This window comes from Quercus robur, chromosome 3 (assembly GCF_932294415.1).
Source record: "Quercus robur chromosome 3, dhQueRobu3.1, whole genome shotgun sequence".
In the NCBI taxonomy this organism is placed as follows: Eukaryota; Viridiplantae; Streptophyta; class Magnoliopsida; order Fagales; family Fagaceae; genus Quercus; species Quercus robur.
Window position 1 is genome coordinate 32,485,401 of NC_065536.1, and position 16,778 is coordinate 32,502,178.

The 16,778-nt window shown below is 36.5% G+C and overlaps 3 protein-coding genes across 3 annotated transcripts; all 3 read right to left on the reverse strand.

The window, feature by feature from the left end:
* Positions 1-1,477: 1,477 nt before the first annotated feature.
* Positions 1,478-4,977, reverse strand: LOC126717816 (uncharacterized). The gene is made up of 7 exons (XM_050419729.1): positions 4,817-4,977; positions 4,100-4,410; positions 3,766-3,987; positions 3,590-3,682; positions 2,399-2,500; positions 1,761-2,307; positions 1,478-1,671 (listed from the first exon to the last, which is right to left on the reverse strand). The coding sequence occupies exons 2-7, from the start codon at positions 4,301-4,303 to the stop codon at positions 1,652-1,654; spliced, it is 1,188 nt and encodes a 395-aa protein (XP_050275686.1). The 5' UTR covers positions 4,304-4,410; positions 4,817-4,977; the 3' UTR covers positions 1,478-1,651.
* Positions 4,978-9,468: 4,491 nt separating this feature from the next.
* Positions 9,469-9,860, reverse strand: LOC126716389 (uncharacterized). The gene is made up of 2 exons (XM_050417246.1): positions 9,732-9,860; positions 9,469-9,656 (listed from the first exon to the last, which is right to left on the reverse strand). Exons 1-2 carry the CDS (start codon positions 9,847-9,849, stop codon positions 9,469-9,471), a joined length of 306 nt encoding a protein of 101 aa, XP_050273203.1. The 5' UTR covers positions 9,850-9,860.
* A 2,729-nt stretch (positions 9,861-12,589) lies between these two features.
* Positions 12,590-16,263, reverse strand: LOC126719534 (uncharacterized). Its single transcript, XM_050422073.1, has 3 exons — positions 13,976-16,263; positions 13,427-13,541; positions 12,590-13,327 (listed from the first exon to the last, which is right to left on the reverse strand). Exons 1-3 carry the CDS (start codon positions 16,261-16,263, stop codon positions 12,590-12,592), a joined length of 3,141 nt encoding a protein of 1,046 aa, XP_050278030.1.
* Between the last annotated feature and the right edge of the window lie 515 nt (positions 16,264-16,778).

Sequence of the window (16,778 nt, forward strand, 5' to 3'; positions counted from 1 at the left end):
CCATGTGATACAAAATAACCAAAGGTAATCGCCACATGTGAAGATGAGCATTCTCCAAACTAAACAAATTCCATGGTTAAGCTTTTGTAACTATGTCTCTGCAATTTGTGCGATGCAATTATTATTAGTTTTCTCCAATATTTCAATAATTTTCATCAACTAGTTGGCATATCCTGGTGCTTAAAAAAAAAAAAAAAAAAAAAAAAAAAAAAAAAAAAAAAAAAAAACATCTAAGATTCAAATCCCCCAACTATTGATGTATCAAAAACAAAATTTTAATAAATTTCCTTGTAAATAATTTTAAGTTTTAGTGTTCTATTTTATAGAAACAAAAATAGAAAGAAAATAAGAGTGGTGTAGTTATTTGATCATACTAGATGTGTTTACGAATTTGAAAGTTTCATGATATAGTGATTGATTTAAATAAGCGTGTTTCATGCCTACTCAAGAATGCAAATATTGTTTTGATAAAATAAAAAATGCAAATATCCTTCAATTATTTTTTTTACATTCTTAAATGTATTGATATTTTTTTTCTTTTGTTGGACTTTGTTTCAATTGTTTTTTTCATATAAATTTTAGAAAGTATACAATATTTCAAATCAATTGCTTTCATATAAATCTTAGAAAATGAAATCAATATTTCATTATACTTAAATAATTAATATAACAAAATAAATATATTTATTCTATTAGTAATCTTTTTAATTATATAGAATCACTACAAAAAAACAGGACCTCTGGCCGCGTTTTTAAAACGCGGCTACATGCCAAAAAAATGTGGCTATAGCCTATAGCCACGTTTTTTTAGGCCACGGTTTCTAATGTGGCCTAAAACTTGTGACTATAGGACTGATGGTCCTATGGCCGCACTTTTTAACCGCGGCCCAAGCCCGGGCCCTATAGCCCCGTTTAAAACGCGGCCTAAGGGTACGGGCTTAGGCCGCGTTTAAAACGCGGCCTACGCCTTTACCTTAGGCCGCGTTTTGAACGCAGCCTAAGGTTGAACCTTAGGCCGCGTTTAAAACATAGCCCAAGGGTGAACCTTAGGCCGCGTTTAAAACGCAGCCCAAGGTTCAACCTTAGGCCGCGTTTAAAACGCAGCCCAAGGTTCAACCTTAGGCCGCGTTTAAAAAGTGCGGCTATACCTCCCATTGTGACGGCCTGTTACACTCATTTAAGCCGCGTTTTAACCGTGGCCTAAGGTTCAGTCTTAGGCCGCACTTAAAACGCGGCCTAAGGTTCTGCCTAAGGTTCTTATTATGAATTTGGTCTATAGCCACGTTTTTATCGTTTTAAAAACGTGGCTATAGTATTTTTTTTTTTTCCTTTTTATTTCCTTTTGCTGGGCAGATTTTTACAAACCTATCAAACAACCCAGAATTCCAATAACAACCCAGAATTCCAATAACAACCCAAAATATCTCTAATAACAACCCAAAATTCCAACAAAATATCAAGTAAGAATTTTCTCAAGCATTAATTTTCTCTAAATAAATATCCAAACAACTATACATGAAGAGTCCACGAAGAGTCCAAACAATATTACAATTATGTTTACAATATTTTCAATATCCACGAAGTTACAATATTCCGAATATCCAAACAATTATACATGAAGAGTCCATGAAGAGTCCACGAAGATATTATACTATGATGTTGCGCTATATCCTGAAAATATTATATACGCAAAATTAGTAGCACATAATATTGCGATAAACACGCAAGTTTCATTAACTAAAACGCAAAGTTTGTATTACCTGAATATCCAGTTAAACTGGATGGTGGCATGTTCTTTTGGAAGAAGGCTACTATTTCATCCATTCTCCGCTTTGTATCGGCCATTTCCCGCTTTGTTTCGTCCAGCTGCTGCTGATGCCGTGTTTCTGATTTGCGCATTGCTTCGGCCAGTTGCTGCTCATGCCGTGCATCTGACTCCCGCTTTGCTTCGGCCAGTGCTTCGGCTAGTTGCTGCTCATGCCGTGCATCTGACTCCCGCTTTGCTTCGGCCAGTGCTTCGGCCAGTTGCTGCTGATGCCTTTGCTCTGAGTCAGCAAGTTGGTCCCTCATCGAATTTTCCAATGCAATCATTCGTTGGACCGTTTCAGTGGACGACGGCCCAAGCACACATGGAAGGTTGGACCCACTTCTTCCTGATGGGGTTGGTCCAAAACCGACCCCACGGACACGTCCAGAACGTTCTTTGCCCATCACTTGAGCGAACGCATCATCTTTTGCCCAGAGAATTCCATCGCGATGGTCTCCTACTAGCTTGCCCCCGTTGTTTAAAATTTCTTTCATTTTATCCTGTTTTCATATAAGAACCAAATAACATATTATTTGCTATAAACATTTCACGCACAAATTAGAAAATATATAGGTTATGATATAGGCTTACAATCTTGTCTCGCACTTCATTACTAATAGGAGTCCCATCTTTCTTGCAGTATGCTTTTATGAAAACATCTGCATGCTCCACTGCTTGGCCGTTTTCTTTTGCCTACATCATATTCAACAGTCTCATTACAATAGTGAAAATTTATGTCAGTATGAAGCGACAACCAAACATAGCAAATGGAATTTGGAACATAACATGCAATATAACCATAAAACAAATTCCGTAAACATGTAGTTTATTACGTTCAAAAAGACGAGTTGTTTTCTTCATGTGAATGCTTTGTATCAAGCGGTTTTTGGTACCAACACTCTTTATAATATTAGATTTAATAAAATAGCCATTTTATAAGAGGTAACGTTTGAAAAAGTGTGGCCATAACTATATGCCACAACTATAGCCACGTTTCTTAAATGTGGTTATATCTGTTACCTATAGCCACGTTTAAAACGCGGCTATAACCCCCTAACTATTTTTAGAATTTGTCTATAGCCACGTTTCTTAAATGTGGTTATATCTGTTACCTATAGCCACGTTTAAAACGCGGCTATAACCATAGCACTATTTTTATAATTTGTCTATAGCCACGTTTTAAATGCAGCTACAACCCCCTAAATATTTTTACAATTACTCCATAGCCACGTTTGAAACGCAGCTACAACCCCCTGCCTATATGCATCCCAATTGCTATATACCAAACTAAACTCTTGCTAACAAAGTGACAAACATAAATATTAATGAAATCACTAATCAAAAACAGGAAACATCACAAGAAATGTCTATTAACAGTCATAAACATGCAAACATAATAATTTCAGTAAACTAGTTTCTTCAAACTCTTCAGATTCATCACACATAATAATTTTAATTCAACCAAACAATATGTACGGAAACTCTTTTGTGATTTTTTAATATTGATTAATTCTAAACCAAGAAGTTTGTATTATTACAGTAATGAAATTGTGGATTGCTTAGTTTGGACCCTACAACAACGTTGGGCATTGCCACCATTACTGTCATCTCCATGCAAAATCTATTTTAATTTCCATGAATTCGAATCGACCATGTTCTTTCAACAACAAAATAAATAAATAAATACAACTAGAATTTATTGATACCACCAATATGTCACAAGTTCAATTAAAATAGTAGAGCATTAAAACTTGGCTAGTTATTGTATAATGCATTTCTTACCATATTGTCAGCAGTTTGTGCAAAACTTATAGGCCCTGTCCTCGCTATATCCGTCTGAAACGAACGACTTCTCTTGTTCGTATCCACTAATTCCTTTACACATTCCCGCCAACAAATTAAAACAAACAAATCAGTTAAAACACTGTACTCGGTATAGAGCAAGAAAATAGCGCAACCTTCGTTTTAGAATCAAACCAATAGTCAACTAGTGCGCAGTAGTCCTGCTCGTCAGCCCAAGATGGTTTGTTTTTATACACATCTTCTTTTAACGCATCTTTTGGGTAGCATTTTTTTTTTAACTTACTTCTTCGGTTCCTTCTCAACTCTCCTAATAAGTGCATTGCCCAGTTCATTTGATTAGCTGGGCTAATAATCTCTGGGTCAATGATCCATTTTTTCTGAAATGCAAAAATTGAGTTAGAATAGTGCAATAATCCACCCTACTGAAAATGCCATTTAGCACATACACGACTATACATAACAATTAAAAGTATCTTAATTCGATACAACCTCTATCTCTACCCAAGCGTTTTCTTTGCATTTACGGTCGACATGCGTCCAAGTAGCAGGCATAAGTGGGCAATAGTTGCAGCAGATGCATAAGGTGCCCAACCACCTTTTGAATGTTTGCCCGCTTTCCCCAACCGGTTGCTTGCTCCCATTTAACCCACATACAAGTTTCTTGTTCGGTGGAAGAGCCCATATACGCTGCATTAGCGTTATTCCACGTTTTTTATTTATATTATTGGATATTGGGGATTCCCGAACTGAATCTTCTGCACGCCCATCATTGGATGGTGCGGTTTCTTGGACCAAATCGCCTGCATATAGTGGCCCATTATTAGAGAGAATGAAATTTCAAAGTTCACAATTACAGAGAAGTCACTGTATATAGCTCAAGTGCTCAACTAACATGATATATGTGATCTTTGTAAATGTGGAGATTTTGATACTTAAAGAAACTGATAATAACAAATAAGTCGATGTCTCTATCTAAAAGCTGTTTTTATCACTTTCAAAAATAAAAAACTGTTTTTATCCAAAAAATATATGTAAGTTGCATATAATTCAACCATAATACCATTACTGCCAGTGTCATGTACATGCACAGCCAAGTTGAATATCATTTTCAAAGCTCGTAAATCACATGAATATCATTATTACAGCTTGGGTAAAATAACCTCAAACAAAAACATAATACCCATCAAAAGAAATTAGAACTTTTACCTCAAATAAAGTGATGAAGATGCTTTGGGGTTCCTAAGTATTTTTCTGGTGATCTTGTCGAAAAAATGATGGTGAGGATTGATTGCTTTGGAGTGGAGGCCGGTGGGTGAGTGTGGAAGTGAGTGTGTGTGTGTGTGTGTGTTTAAGTAAAGATAAAAGAAAGAAAATGAAACACAGAAAAGAGACAGCCAGCCAAAAGAGAGAAGAGAGGTGGGTGAAAATGAGTGATGGGGAGTGGTGTTAGGTGGGGGGCACGTGCGAACTAAAAATCTGACTTGACCCCCTCTTTTCTTTTTGTTTTTTCTCTGATGACAAGGACGTTACACATCCACAGTGAACAAAATATGAGATAAAAGTAACTGTGCTAAATGGAGTTAGGAATAAAAATATCCTTTAGAGACCGAATTAGTTGTTTTTAAAAGTGTTGAACTTAGTTGATATGAACCCAAACTCCAAAGAAGTTTAGTAAAATTTACTTAAGGACACTCATTACCATTTCCCTTCTTAGTATTACTTGATTTTGCATGAAATGTGTGCCACTATATTTATTGAGTCCAATTTTATTGGAGTTTGTGTTCCTTAGAAATTCATTTACTTTTCCGAGGAACAAGTCCAATTCCTTAGTATTACTTGCTTTTTATTAATTTCTTAAAGAAGTGCACATTTGAAATTGATTTGGTCCCTAATTATGTCAAGTGGTGGTACTTAATTGGATCATTTCCCTAAATCTCACTTCTTCTAGAACCCATCTAGGAGAAGATGTAACAAATTTTGTCCTTACCCCCAAGTTTGCACAGCCAATTTGGTTCCATGCACAACCAAAAATTTTCCATACCCTCAACAAATTGCAAGCTAGCCAAATGCCAAAGAAAAAGTGATCTCCCATCCCACGCGACCTCACCATCTTTTACTAAAAAATAAGTAAGGCCTCCCATGCAAATCAAGTTTCCTCAATATTTTTCACACACGTCTCTACCCTCTCCACAGAGAAACACCCAAACTCCCAGACACACTACAAAAACTATCAAAACCCAGAAAATACACAAAAAAACCTTCTCACAAACAAAACCTGCAAGAATCCCTCAATCATATAGAAATCCAACCAAAAACCCAGCTCTAAACCCCTACAAACTTTATAGAGAAACACCCAAATTCCCAGCCAAGAACACCACCAAAAATACCCAAAAACAATGCCCTTGCAAACCCAAATAGAACCATAAATATCCCTGTTTTAACCCATAAAATCAACCCCAAAATCGACAATCTCAACCCCCACTGAAAATAACCCAGCAAATCCTCCAAAACTCTCACTACAAATATCCTAGAATAAGCCAAGAAAAATCCCACTGGAACTACAGCCAAAACCCCACTGTCAAACCCTTAACAATTCTCAGGAAGACCCAAAAATAGCCACTGTAAACCCAACACTGAAAACTCCATCAGATACCAAGAACTTCACCCTTCATACAAACCAACCAGAAAACCCATTTGAAAACAGCATCAACAGAGCATAAAAAAAAAAAAATGAAAGATAAATGGAGCAGAAGCATAAGCTAAATACCAAGACATGAAAGCAGAATACAAAGAAGGAAATAAGAAATTCAAAAGCAGAGAACCATACAGAAAATTTTCTTGAATTTTAAGGTCAACAAATTTTCTACTTTCTTGTTGGGCTTTTTGCATTTAATGTTTAAAAATGCTAAGATATTGTCTAGATAATCATATTTAAGCTCATTTTATCTGTTGAATTTAAAAAGTTTGGGATCAGGAGTTCAAAATTTTATTTCAAAGGGTCAAAAAAATATTTTAAAAATATTATACATAATTCTTTTTTTTTTTTTTTAGCTCTTATACTTTTTTTCTTTTTCTTTTTCTTTTTTGGCTAGCTCAGATGGTTTATTTAAAGTTTTCAACCCCCTAATCTTCACTTGGTGCCGCCCCTGTGACCACCCCGTGACTTTACCATTACATAAGGTAATGTCCCCCCAACATTAATTGTGTTCTTTTGTTTACATCTAAATATATCCATCATAAAATTAAAAACTGATTTCTATACTGTGCAAACTGCACATTTTTACAAGGGAAAAGTGTGTTTTTTTTTTTTTTTTTTCTTAGAAACAGAAGGGAAAAGTTAATTAAAATGCAGTAAGAGCAGTAGTTTAAAATATATTTTCTGAAATTTTTAATGATAAAATGAAAAATAAAATTAAGAGTTTTCTCAAGCTTAGTGAGGGAAGAGGGAGACTTGTATTTGTATTTGGATTTAATGAAACAAGAATTGTGTTAGGAACTCTAAAATTTGCTACAGCACATCAACTCATTTACATATGCTTATAGGTTTTATTAGCTTGTTGAAAAATATTATAATGAACATAATTATGGAATAGTTTTTTAAGCGTATGACTTAGATTTCTGATGTGCACTCTGCACAAATATTGCAGTTTAATTTTTGATAATCAGCACAAGTCTTAATGCCTCCAATGTACAGTTGTTTGTAATAATTAATGAATTTCTATTTTATATATATATATATATATATATATTTATAGTTGACCCTATATCTTCTTCTTGTGGAGATGTACAACTGAGCTAAGCTATCTTAGTTGTCTGCTTCTTTGCTTTGAGTCTCCTCAATTAAAAATGAAAGGTTCAATTGTCTTCATTTTCATGGGAGAGTATTGGCAGGTGTTTAAGGCTATAAGGTAGGTTCTCTTCTCATGCCAATATAAGTTTGTGGTTGCTGCTAGAAACTATGCTTTAGGTTGTTTGGAATACTAATGTTATAATCCAAGAATTGAATAGTTGGGTCATGAAATCCCAACTACATTTGTTAATGTGGAACTTAAAAATAGTAGTTCCAGCATAGATGTCTTTAATCTGTATTTGAACACTTAATGAATTAAATTTGACAGTGATCCTTTGTTAGGCAATAGAACTCATTGAAAGTTTAAAAACGTGTACAAAAACACTTTTGAACGTTTAGACCCCCAAAAACAACTTAACCAACACAAGCAATATGTTAAACAACTAGTGTACGGAAACTTAACATATTCTACAATATGAAATTGGTTAAACAACTATCTAAGCCATAACAAAATAAACCACAGCAGATAATGTAAAGGCAGAGATAGAGAGGAAGGAAGATGCAAACACAGAGATAACACCCGGATGTGTTATCGAAGAGGAAACCGAAGACCTCGGCGAAAAACCTCTCCGCCGCCCTCCAAGCGGTAATCAATCCACTAGAAAATACAGTTGGGATACAAGGACAGCAATAGACCCTCCAAGCCTAATCTACCCAATGCACCTAAGCCCTCCAAGCTTCTTGCTCCAACGAGGTTGCGCTGAACCTTTTTCTTTTCTAGCTTTCCGGATTCCGCTAATAAACCGTAGCATCAACCAATAAAGATTGGCTCCTTCCTAACTGCTTCCCAGAACTCCAAACGTCTGTCTCACAGAGATGATGATGGTGAGAACCAGGTTTGGTATAATGCCTCTCAAGGATTTGACAATGGAGAGGAAGAGAGTGGGGGATTTTGATGAGACTCTAAGGTAGAGATTGTGGGTGAAACAATCTGGTTTTTCTTTAGGGTTTCTCTCTCAAAATTCTCTCTAGAAGCTCTCTTTCAATCGTGGGTTAAAAGGGTATTTATACTGGAGTGAAGAGGAATGCGAAACGTCAGGTTTTTCCAAAACAGGGGTGGCTCGCGGCTTGACCTCGCGGCTTGACTAAGTCGCGAGTTCCAGTCGCGAGTTAACCGTATGGCCAGTTGTCCTGTTTTGTCCTGTAGTGCTCCAGCTAGCATGACTGTTCATCTTCCAGCATGCTTGGCACGTGTGCATCTTCTGGCGGGTTGAAGCCGCGAGTCCACCCGCGAGTCCCAGCCGCGACACTCTGTTTTCTTGCACACTCTTGAGCAATCTTCACACTAACTCACTCACTACCCTTACAACAATCCCACCTAAATACAGGGTTACTAAATGCTGAATTACAAGCAAATTTGGCACGGAATAAAGCCAATTAGATGGTTGAATAAATTCAACCTTACACTCATGGTTCAACCTTGCTCTGTTAAAAGCAATTGATTTTCTTCAAATTGCATCACCAATTCATCAACCAGCAGAATTTTGGACGGTTTGAACTTTACACATTATCATCAAACTTCTAGGTTTTACTTTACAGCACTGACATAGTTTCTCTGAAAGTGCAGTTAGATGACTCAATCTTAAAAATCATTGAAATTTCTAATGCACAAGAGCGCAAGGAAGCATGAGACATCATTTAACGCATTCAAAGAAGGGAGCTATATCATGTATCTTATTACAATTGCAAGATGGGGAAGAGGTAGTAATGTTTGAAATTCTTCATGTCTCAAAATCTTTAACTTCTCCTATTGAATTTTTTTTTATTACAAAAAAAAAAAAAAGGAACTTTAGTGAACCAAAAGAGATAAAAAATTGTTAATCTTATTTATACATTTTAAATTTTTGGATCATTGTGTGAATTTTAATTCATTCAATTAGTAAATTTCATTTTACTTGAATAATTAAAGTATGTATCAAGTCAAAACTACTAAAAAATTGAAACCATATAAACATAAGGTTAAAGATATAGGTGTTTAGTCATTAACAGCAAACATAAAAGTGTTACCCTAAGAATATTTTGCACTGTACGAATAACTACCTGCAGAAGGCGGCTGTGTCTCATCATCATCATAATCATCTCCTTCCTCCCATCTTGCGTGCTCAGCATCCCTTAACTCCTCCTGCATGATGTCTCGTGAGCGTGATGAACCTTGGCCAACTTGCACAATTGTCAATGGATGGTCCCTCTCCTTTCCTACAGCAAACGACCGAAAAATTAGTTACAACAGTAATAAATATCAAACGTTACATTTCAAGATATGTAAACTACCTGTGGGTTGTGACCCAGCATCACTAGTATGGGCGGCTTGTAGCTCCTCCCCTCTCTGTCGTGAACTCGAGGGTCCTTCGCCGACTTCTACAACTGGCAATCGGCGTTTCTTACCCATTCCTGCGTCTAACAACTTTACAAAACAAAAAAAGTGTTAACTATAGACAACAATCAATTGCATAAAATGTAAGTTAAACATTTTTGGGTTCTGACACCCTTTACAATAATTCAACCATATACACGTTTCGTGCACCAAGATAGCCAGAAGAATACTTTATATTAAATGTCGCAATTTTTGTTAGAATTGAGCTGGGTTAGGACCTATGGTAATTAAGATCATGAAGGTAAGATATTAAAGATGATTTTAAAACCCCCATAAATGAACCAATAAAAAGCTAGACTTTGGTATATTTACAATCTGCTACAACTCATGTAAATAAATACAATAAGAAAAAGAAAAAGAAAAATTGTCAGTTTTATATCTCTTAGTTTTAAGTTCAATTAAAATTGTCAAGAGTCTCATAACTCAATTAGTGTTTTCAAATAAGACATTTAATTATCAAATCTCTTTCCTAATCAATCTAATTATCCAAAGAAAAAAAAGATAAAGTTTAGATTGGCATATTATAAAGTTGGTTAGGTAAAACAAAAAACATTTACAAAAACAAGCCATGATTATTTTCTAATATCAGACTTGGTAAAGAGAGAGAAATGATAGGGCATTCCAAAGATGCCGAAGAGATAGGGTGTTTCACGGAAAACGGAGACAAAAACGGTATTTCTAGCCAATGGGCATAGTCTTGGCTGATTGGAGGGGAGGTTAGTGCGAAGCAAATTGCTAATACACGGGTTCTTTAGTATATAGTCTTGCTGGTTACCATCACTGTCAATCTATATCTGCATTTGAAGAACGCAATTGGCAATATCAACATCATTTGATCCAAATTTCAAAAATGACATTATAAATAAGTGCGACATAATTATGATCAAACTACCCTATAGTTATGATGATAATCCCCCTAAAAAAAGACCTTAGGGCTAATAACCCCCCACAAAAAACCTTAGGGCTAATAAATTCGTGATCCGAAAAGAAAGACAGTTTTTCTCCTAGTGAATATGAAGAGAAAATGTTTCCAAGAGAAAATTTTCAAAATTGGGTTTTGATGATTTTTAGAGGAGCAAGTCATGGTCGTTGCCTTGTAACTAAAAATAAATAAATAAATAAAAGAAATGGAGTCTTTTTGGTCTATTCTCATCAACCCCATGTTATGTAGCAACAATAAGCAGTGCCATATGTACTATCGAGTCCTTAATGAGGCTATTATTATAAGAAATTTGTAATTTAACTTACATCTCTTGATATTTCTAACAAATACGTACATAATTCAAATCTCTTTTTAGCTATCAATTTATCAAAAAGAAAAAACAGTCTAGAGATATGACGTTTCTATTAATATCACCACAACTTTAAAGTGATGAATTAATGTAAAAATAATTGTTTAACATTTACCTTCAATCATCATAATAGTGCACGGTAGTCTTGTATACAAATTACTTTAAAAGATGAGGTTATGTTTTTAAATTGTTATTTTTTACAATGTCCCCACCAAATGATATACACATTAAACATGAGTCCTCAAAAATAAATTAATATAAATATGAGCTTAATGGGGTGAACCAAACTTTCACTTACAAAAATGGGCCAAAGTTCAAATTGACATTGTTTGTTTATTAATTTTTACGAGACTCTATATGAGTGCTCTTCCATTTATGGTGCCAGTGAAAAGAGCGTAAAATTGTAGAAATCACCATAAGTGGAAAAATCCATTTGGGCAGGTCCTAGAAGAGGGCTTTGTTTACTACACACGCTTTACAGAAGAGCGTGGCGAGTATATTTTCTAGAGGAAGGTTGCGTAGAAAACCAACAGTCAGTTTCATTTTTCCATTTTTTTATTGGGTCAAGAACCTCAACACTAACTCCTCTGTATAAAAAAATTAAAACAAGTCACCCCGACCACAAGCAGAAGGGATGCAGTGATATCCACACGCCAACTCATTGTCAAACTCAATCTTGGTGTGTGTTTAGGTTTGACTGTAGATGAGCCTACTGATATTAACATTTGCGAAAAACACTGCTTGGAAACGTTTGTTTGCAAACAAGTCAAATCTAATCACAAGCTTAAGCTCGATTATTAGACACGCTAAGCTCAAACAATGTATTGCATTGGTGAACAAAACGAAGGTGATTTGAGTGTGTATATTTGGAGGGGTAGGTATATTCACTTGTACAGGTGTTCCTTTTTGAACTAGGACTAGGCTCGAGTGGATTAGCTCCCCATACTTACTTCTTATCATGATAGTTGATTCAAATCAATATGGTATGACCTAAGCCTAGTTTTGGAATACTAGTTTCGATCCTAACCATACCTATTTATTAACATGATAGTTGGTTCGAATCTATATGGTATGATATAAACCTAGTTTCGGAATAATGGTTTCAGTCCTAGCCATATCAATATTTGGGTAAAATAACTTATTTTAATATCTAACAATATATAAACTACCCTATCCAAGTTTAAGAGCTTCTATTTGCCAAACACTACAACCACAACGAAAAGAAACCCTAACACCACACGATCATATATCCAAGTTCATAAGAAATGAATTTCAAATCCAATAGCGAAGAGGGGAAGGAATTGGATACATCATAAGTAAAAATTAAAGGAATTAACAATATGAAGAGGAATTAACAAATTCAACAAATATTACACAGAGGCATTCCAACTAATTCATAAATGAATACGTTTTCATTAACAACTGTAACATCCAAACACATAATACACTACTAAATTATTACACTACTCATCCTCGGTGTACTCATCCTTGTTGTCGTCTTCATTGTCAGACTCATCGTCAATAAACTCATCCTCATTGTTTACTCCATGAAGATCTCTTTCAGCAATGATGGAGGCATCAATTGTCATTCCCTCTAGATCATCCCGAGCCCAACGAAGGTTGTCACTCACAACCTCATTACTACTTATTTTGTAGGGAACATTTTCAGAAAAACTATATATGTCATCCTCCTCCCGTTGGGGACCAACACCAGCATCAAACACGTCCCTAGCTTTTGTTTTGACAACAGCATACCAATCTTTGTGCCTTTTATCTTCCACATAAAAAACTTGTGTAGCTTGAGATGCCAAAACGTATGGTTCATCTATCATTTTATCCCCACCATGTATGAAGTGTGTAAAGTTTACCATAGGAAACCCAAATTCATCAGTCCTATATCCTCTCCTATGTTGGTCATGAACCCATTTACACTTGAATAACACATGTTTGATATTGTCAGAATAATTCAACTCAATTATATCAGTTAAAATACCATAGTAAGTATTGCCCCCATCAGTAGCCACACTAACTCCACTATTCTGCGTTTTCCTATTTGCCTCATCATTTACACTCCTAAATTTTAAGCCATTTATTACATAATGCTTGAACCGCTTTACATAAATATACGGCCATTTGGACAATGCAACAAGGGTATCACTAACTCCCTCCCTTTCCTTATCAGCACCAGTGAGGGACATCACCTAACATCAGTTGGCCAAAATAAAATAATTCATATCAGTACAGTTAATCATGGTTGAGACAGTGTTACAAGTTTAATAAGTTGAAAATGTCATACGTACGTGACCCCCAAACCAAATACAAAACTTCTCCATGTGGTGCTTATATATAATGGCATCGGAAACGTTATGATTGTGGCCTTTTCGAAGTTCATCCTCTATCAATCTTTTGTGCATCCTGTGCAGGCAATTGTATTAGGGTTAATAGACCTTACGTACACTGGATTGACGTGCAATTATATTTGTATATGTAATACTTACTCACGAAAGCGGTTGATGTTTTCAGAATTGAATAAAACGTAGCGATGGGCTTGGGTCCACTCTTTATTGTTTAATGTCATGATCGAAACCACCCCCATTGACTCCTCAATCATCCTGGTGGGTCGATTGAATATAGTTTCCACTCCTTCCATATACCGTGAACAGAATGTTAAGCACTCCTCTACTATGTATCCTTCAGCAATAGACCCTTCCGGAGCAGCTCTATTTCGTACCTAAGACTTAAGACGTGAGAGGTACCTATAAAGGAATGATAAGATTAATGATTGGCAATGGTAATTCGAACACGCACATGAAACTGGAAGTTGATCAATAATATTACACACATCTTACCTCTCAATGGGATACATCCAACGGTAGTGCACTGGACCACCAATCTTAGCTTCAGCAGCTAAGTGCATGACCAAATGTACCATCACTGTAAAGAAGGATGGAGGAAATATCTTTTCCAATTCACACAATGTCACTGCAATCTTTGCCTCACTAGTCACAATATCTGAAACCGTAAGGGTTTTGGAACAAATTTCTCTAAAGAAGCAAGCTAACTTTATCAAAGGCCTACTAACATGAGATGGCAAAGACCCACGTAATGCTATGGGAAAAAGTTGCTGCATCAATATGTGATTATCATGACTCTTCAAACCAGAAATCTTGCGTTCTTTCATATTCACACGCCGTGAGATATTGGAAGCGTACCCATCGGGCACTGTTACATCCTTCAAAACTTGCAAGAAATCATCTATCTCTGATGAAGTCATATGAAAACATGCAGCTGGTATGGTATACTGGTCATCACTTTTTCGTTGTAGGTGGAGTTCACTCCTTATCCCCATGTCCGCCAAGTCAAGGCGTGCCTTGTAATTGTCCTTCGTTTTATCCTTCAAGTTCAACAGTGTTTTTAGTATATTGTCCATCACATTCTTCTCTATATGCATCACATCAAGATTGTGTCGCAACTTGTGATCCTCCCAATAAGGCAAGGTAAAAAATATACTCCTTTTCTTCCAACCACTCTGGTCTGCCTCCCTTCTCTTCCTTTTTTTGTAAGCAAGCTGACATTTCCTACCCAGACAACGTCCAAGTAAATGTTCAGTTTCCACAATAATGTCAGATGTGACTGGTGGTTCAGGAGCCAATCGAGTATCAATAGATCCATCAAATGACAGACCATCTTTGCGGAAATCGTGGTCAACATCCAACCATCGCCGATGTCCCATGTAACAGAATTTGCGACCATTTCTCAAATATCGAGACTCGGTCTTCACGGCACAAGAAGGACACGCCAACTCACCTTTGGTACTCCAACCCGACAAATCTGCGTATGCAGGAAAATCATTTATGGTCCACATCAATGCTGCACGCAATTGGAATACTTCTTTTGAAGATGCATCGTATGCTTGTACTCCAACATCCCATAACTCCCTTAGTTCTTCTACTAACGGTTCCAAGTACACATCTATAGCAATCCCTGGCGAGATAGGACCAGGAATAACTAATGATAGAATCAAAGATGACCGTTTCATGCACAGCCAAGGTGGGAGATTGTACGGGACCAACATGACAGGCCACGTACTGTGACTAGTACTCATAATTCCCAAGGGGTTGAACCCATCCGCAGCTAATCCAAGTCTGACATTACGAGGGTCAGATGAGAAGTGTAAATGCTTACTGTCAAACATTTTCCATGCATCTGAGTCAGCAGGATGCCGCATTACCCCATCATCAGTACGACCATTAACATGCCATTTCATAGAACTAGCCAGATCGGGTGACAGAAATAGTCGCTGCAATCTTGGCTTTAAGGGGAACCACCGTAGGATCTTCGCAGCTTTCTTCTTCCCCTTACTGGATGAAGCATGCTTACTAGCAACAGATGCCTCATTTGTTTTCCACCTTGAAGCTTTACAACAAGGACACGCCTCGAGGTTAACATTTTGCTTCCAAAACAGCATACAATCATTGGGACAAGCATGGATCTTCTCATAACCCAAACCCAAATCTCGAACTATCTTCTTAGCCTCATAATGGTCCTTTGGCAACTTAGCGTCTGAAGGAAGCATATCCATCAGGACTTGAAGCAACAGAGTAAATGACTTATTTGTCCAACCACACAGAGTCTTCAACTGGAACAACAGGACAATGGCTGAGAAAATGCTAAATTTTGTACAACCTTCATATAAAGGTTTGTCTACATCATCTACCATCTTGTAAAACTTCTTGGCCTCATCATTCGGACCTTCACCCGGACATTGCGCAGTTGGACCTTCTTCCATTGGTTCGGGTGGGATTTCATGCGGGGGGCACAAATCGTGCAACATCCCATGGAAATCACCATATGGATTTTGGGTTTCTTGCACATGAGAGCTCCCACATTCGGTAGCTGGCGTAGCAGCCGCCGATTCACCATGAAATTTCCAAACTTTGTAATTTTTAAGCATCCCCGAAGCCCAACAGTGCTCACATACCACATTTAGCGGTTGTATAAGCAAATTCACACATTTCACACAAGGACATAAGATGTTCCCATTCCGCGCGGATGGAGCAGCAAATTCCACAAATTGGTTTACACCTTCAAAATATTCCCTTGTACCCCTCCGCTTCTCCATCCAACTTTTGTCCATTGCGATACAATATTTACGGAATTTTACCTACACCAAGATTTGTTACTACAAAGATACTAATTATTATAATTACATTCATTTGTCATTTGTTAAGAACAGACATACCCAAGTATGCGGCTATTTTCTTAGAACATATAACACTTGTCCTAGACTAACTCAATGTGATAAGTTGTAAAAGTAGTTAAGCATAAGTGTTTACAAAATATGAAAACAAATACCAAATTCATGTAATTGTAATAATTATTAAAAACTTAATAATTATTAAGTCTATAATACCATGATGCTCAATTACTTGGCTCATAAGGAGTATCTATGCATTTCATTTTTATTCATCTATTGTGAAATTCTGTTTAGGTTATTCGAATGTTGTGGCCTATAGTTTTCTAATACTTACAATTCAGACCAGAAAAAGGGGGGTCCCATCTGTCGTGAAATTACCATTAGTTTATTAGAATGTTGTGGACTTTAGTTTACTAATGCTTTCTGTCATAGAAAAGCAAATGGGGGCTTAAGGG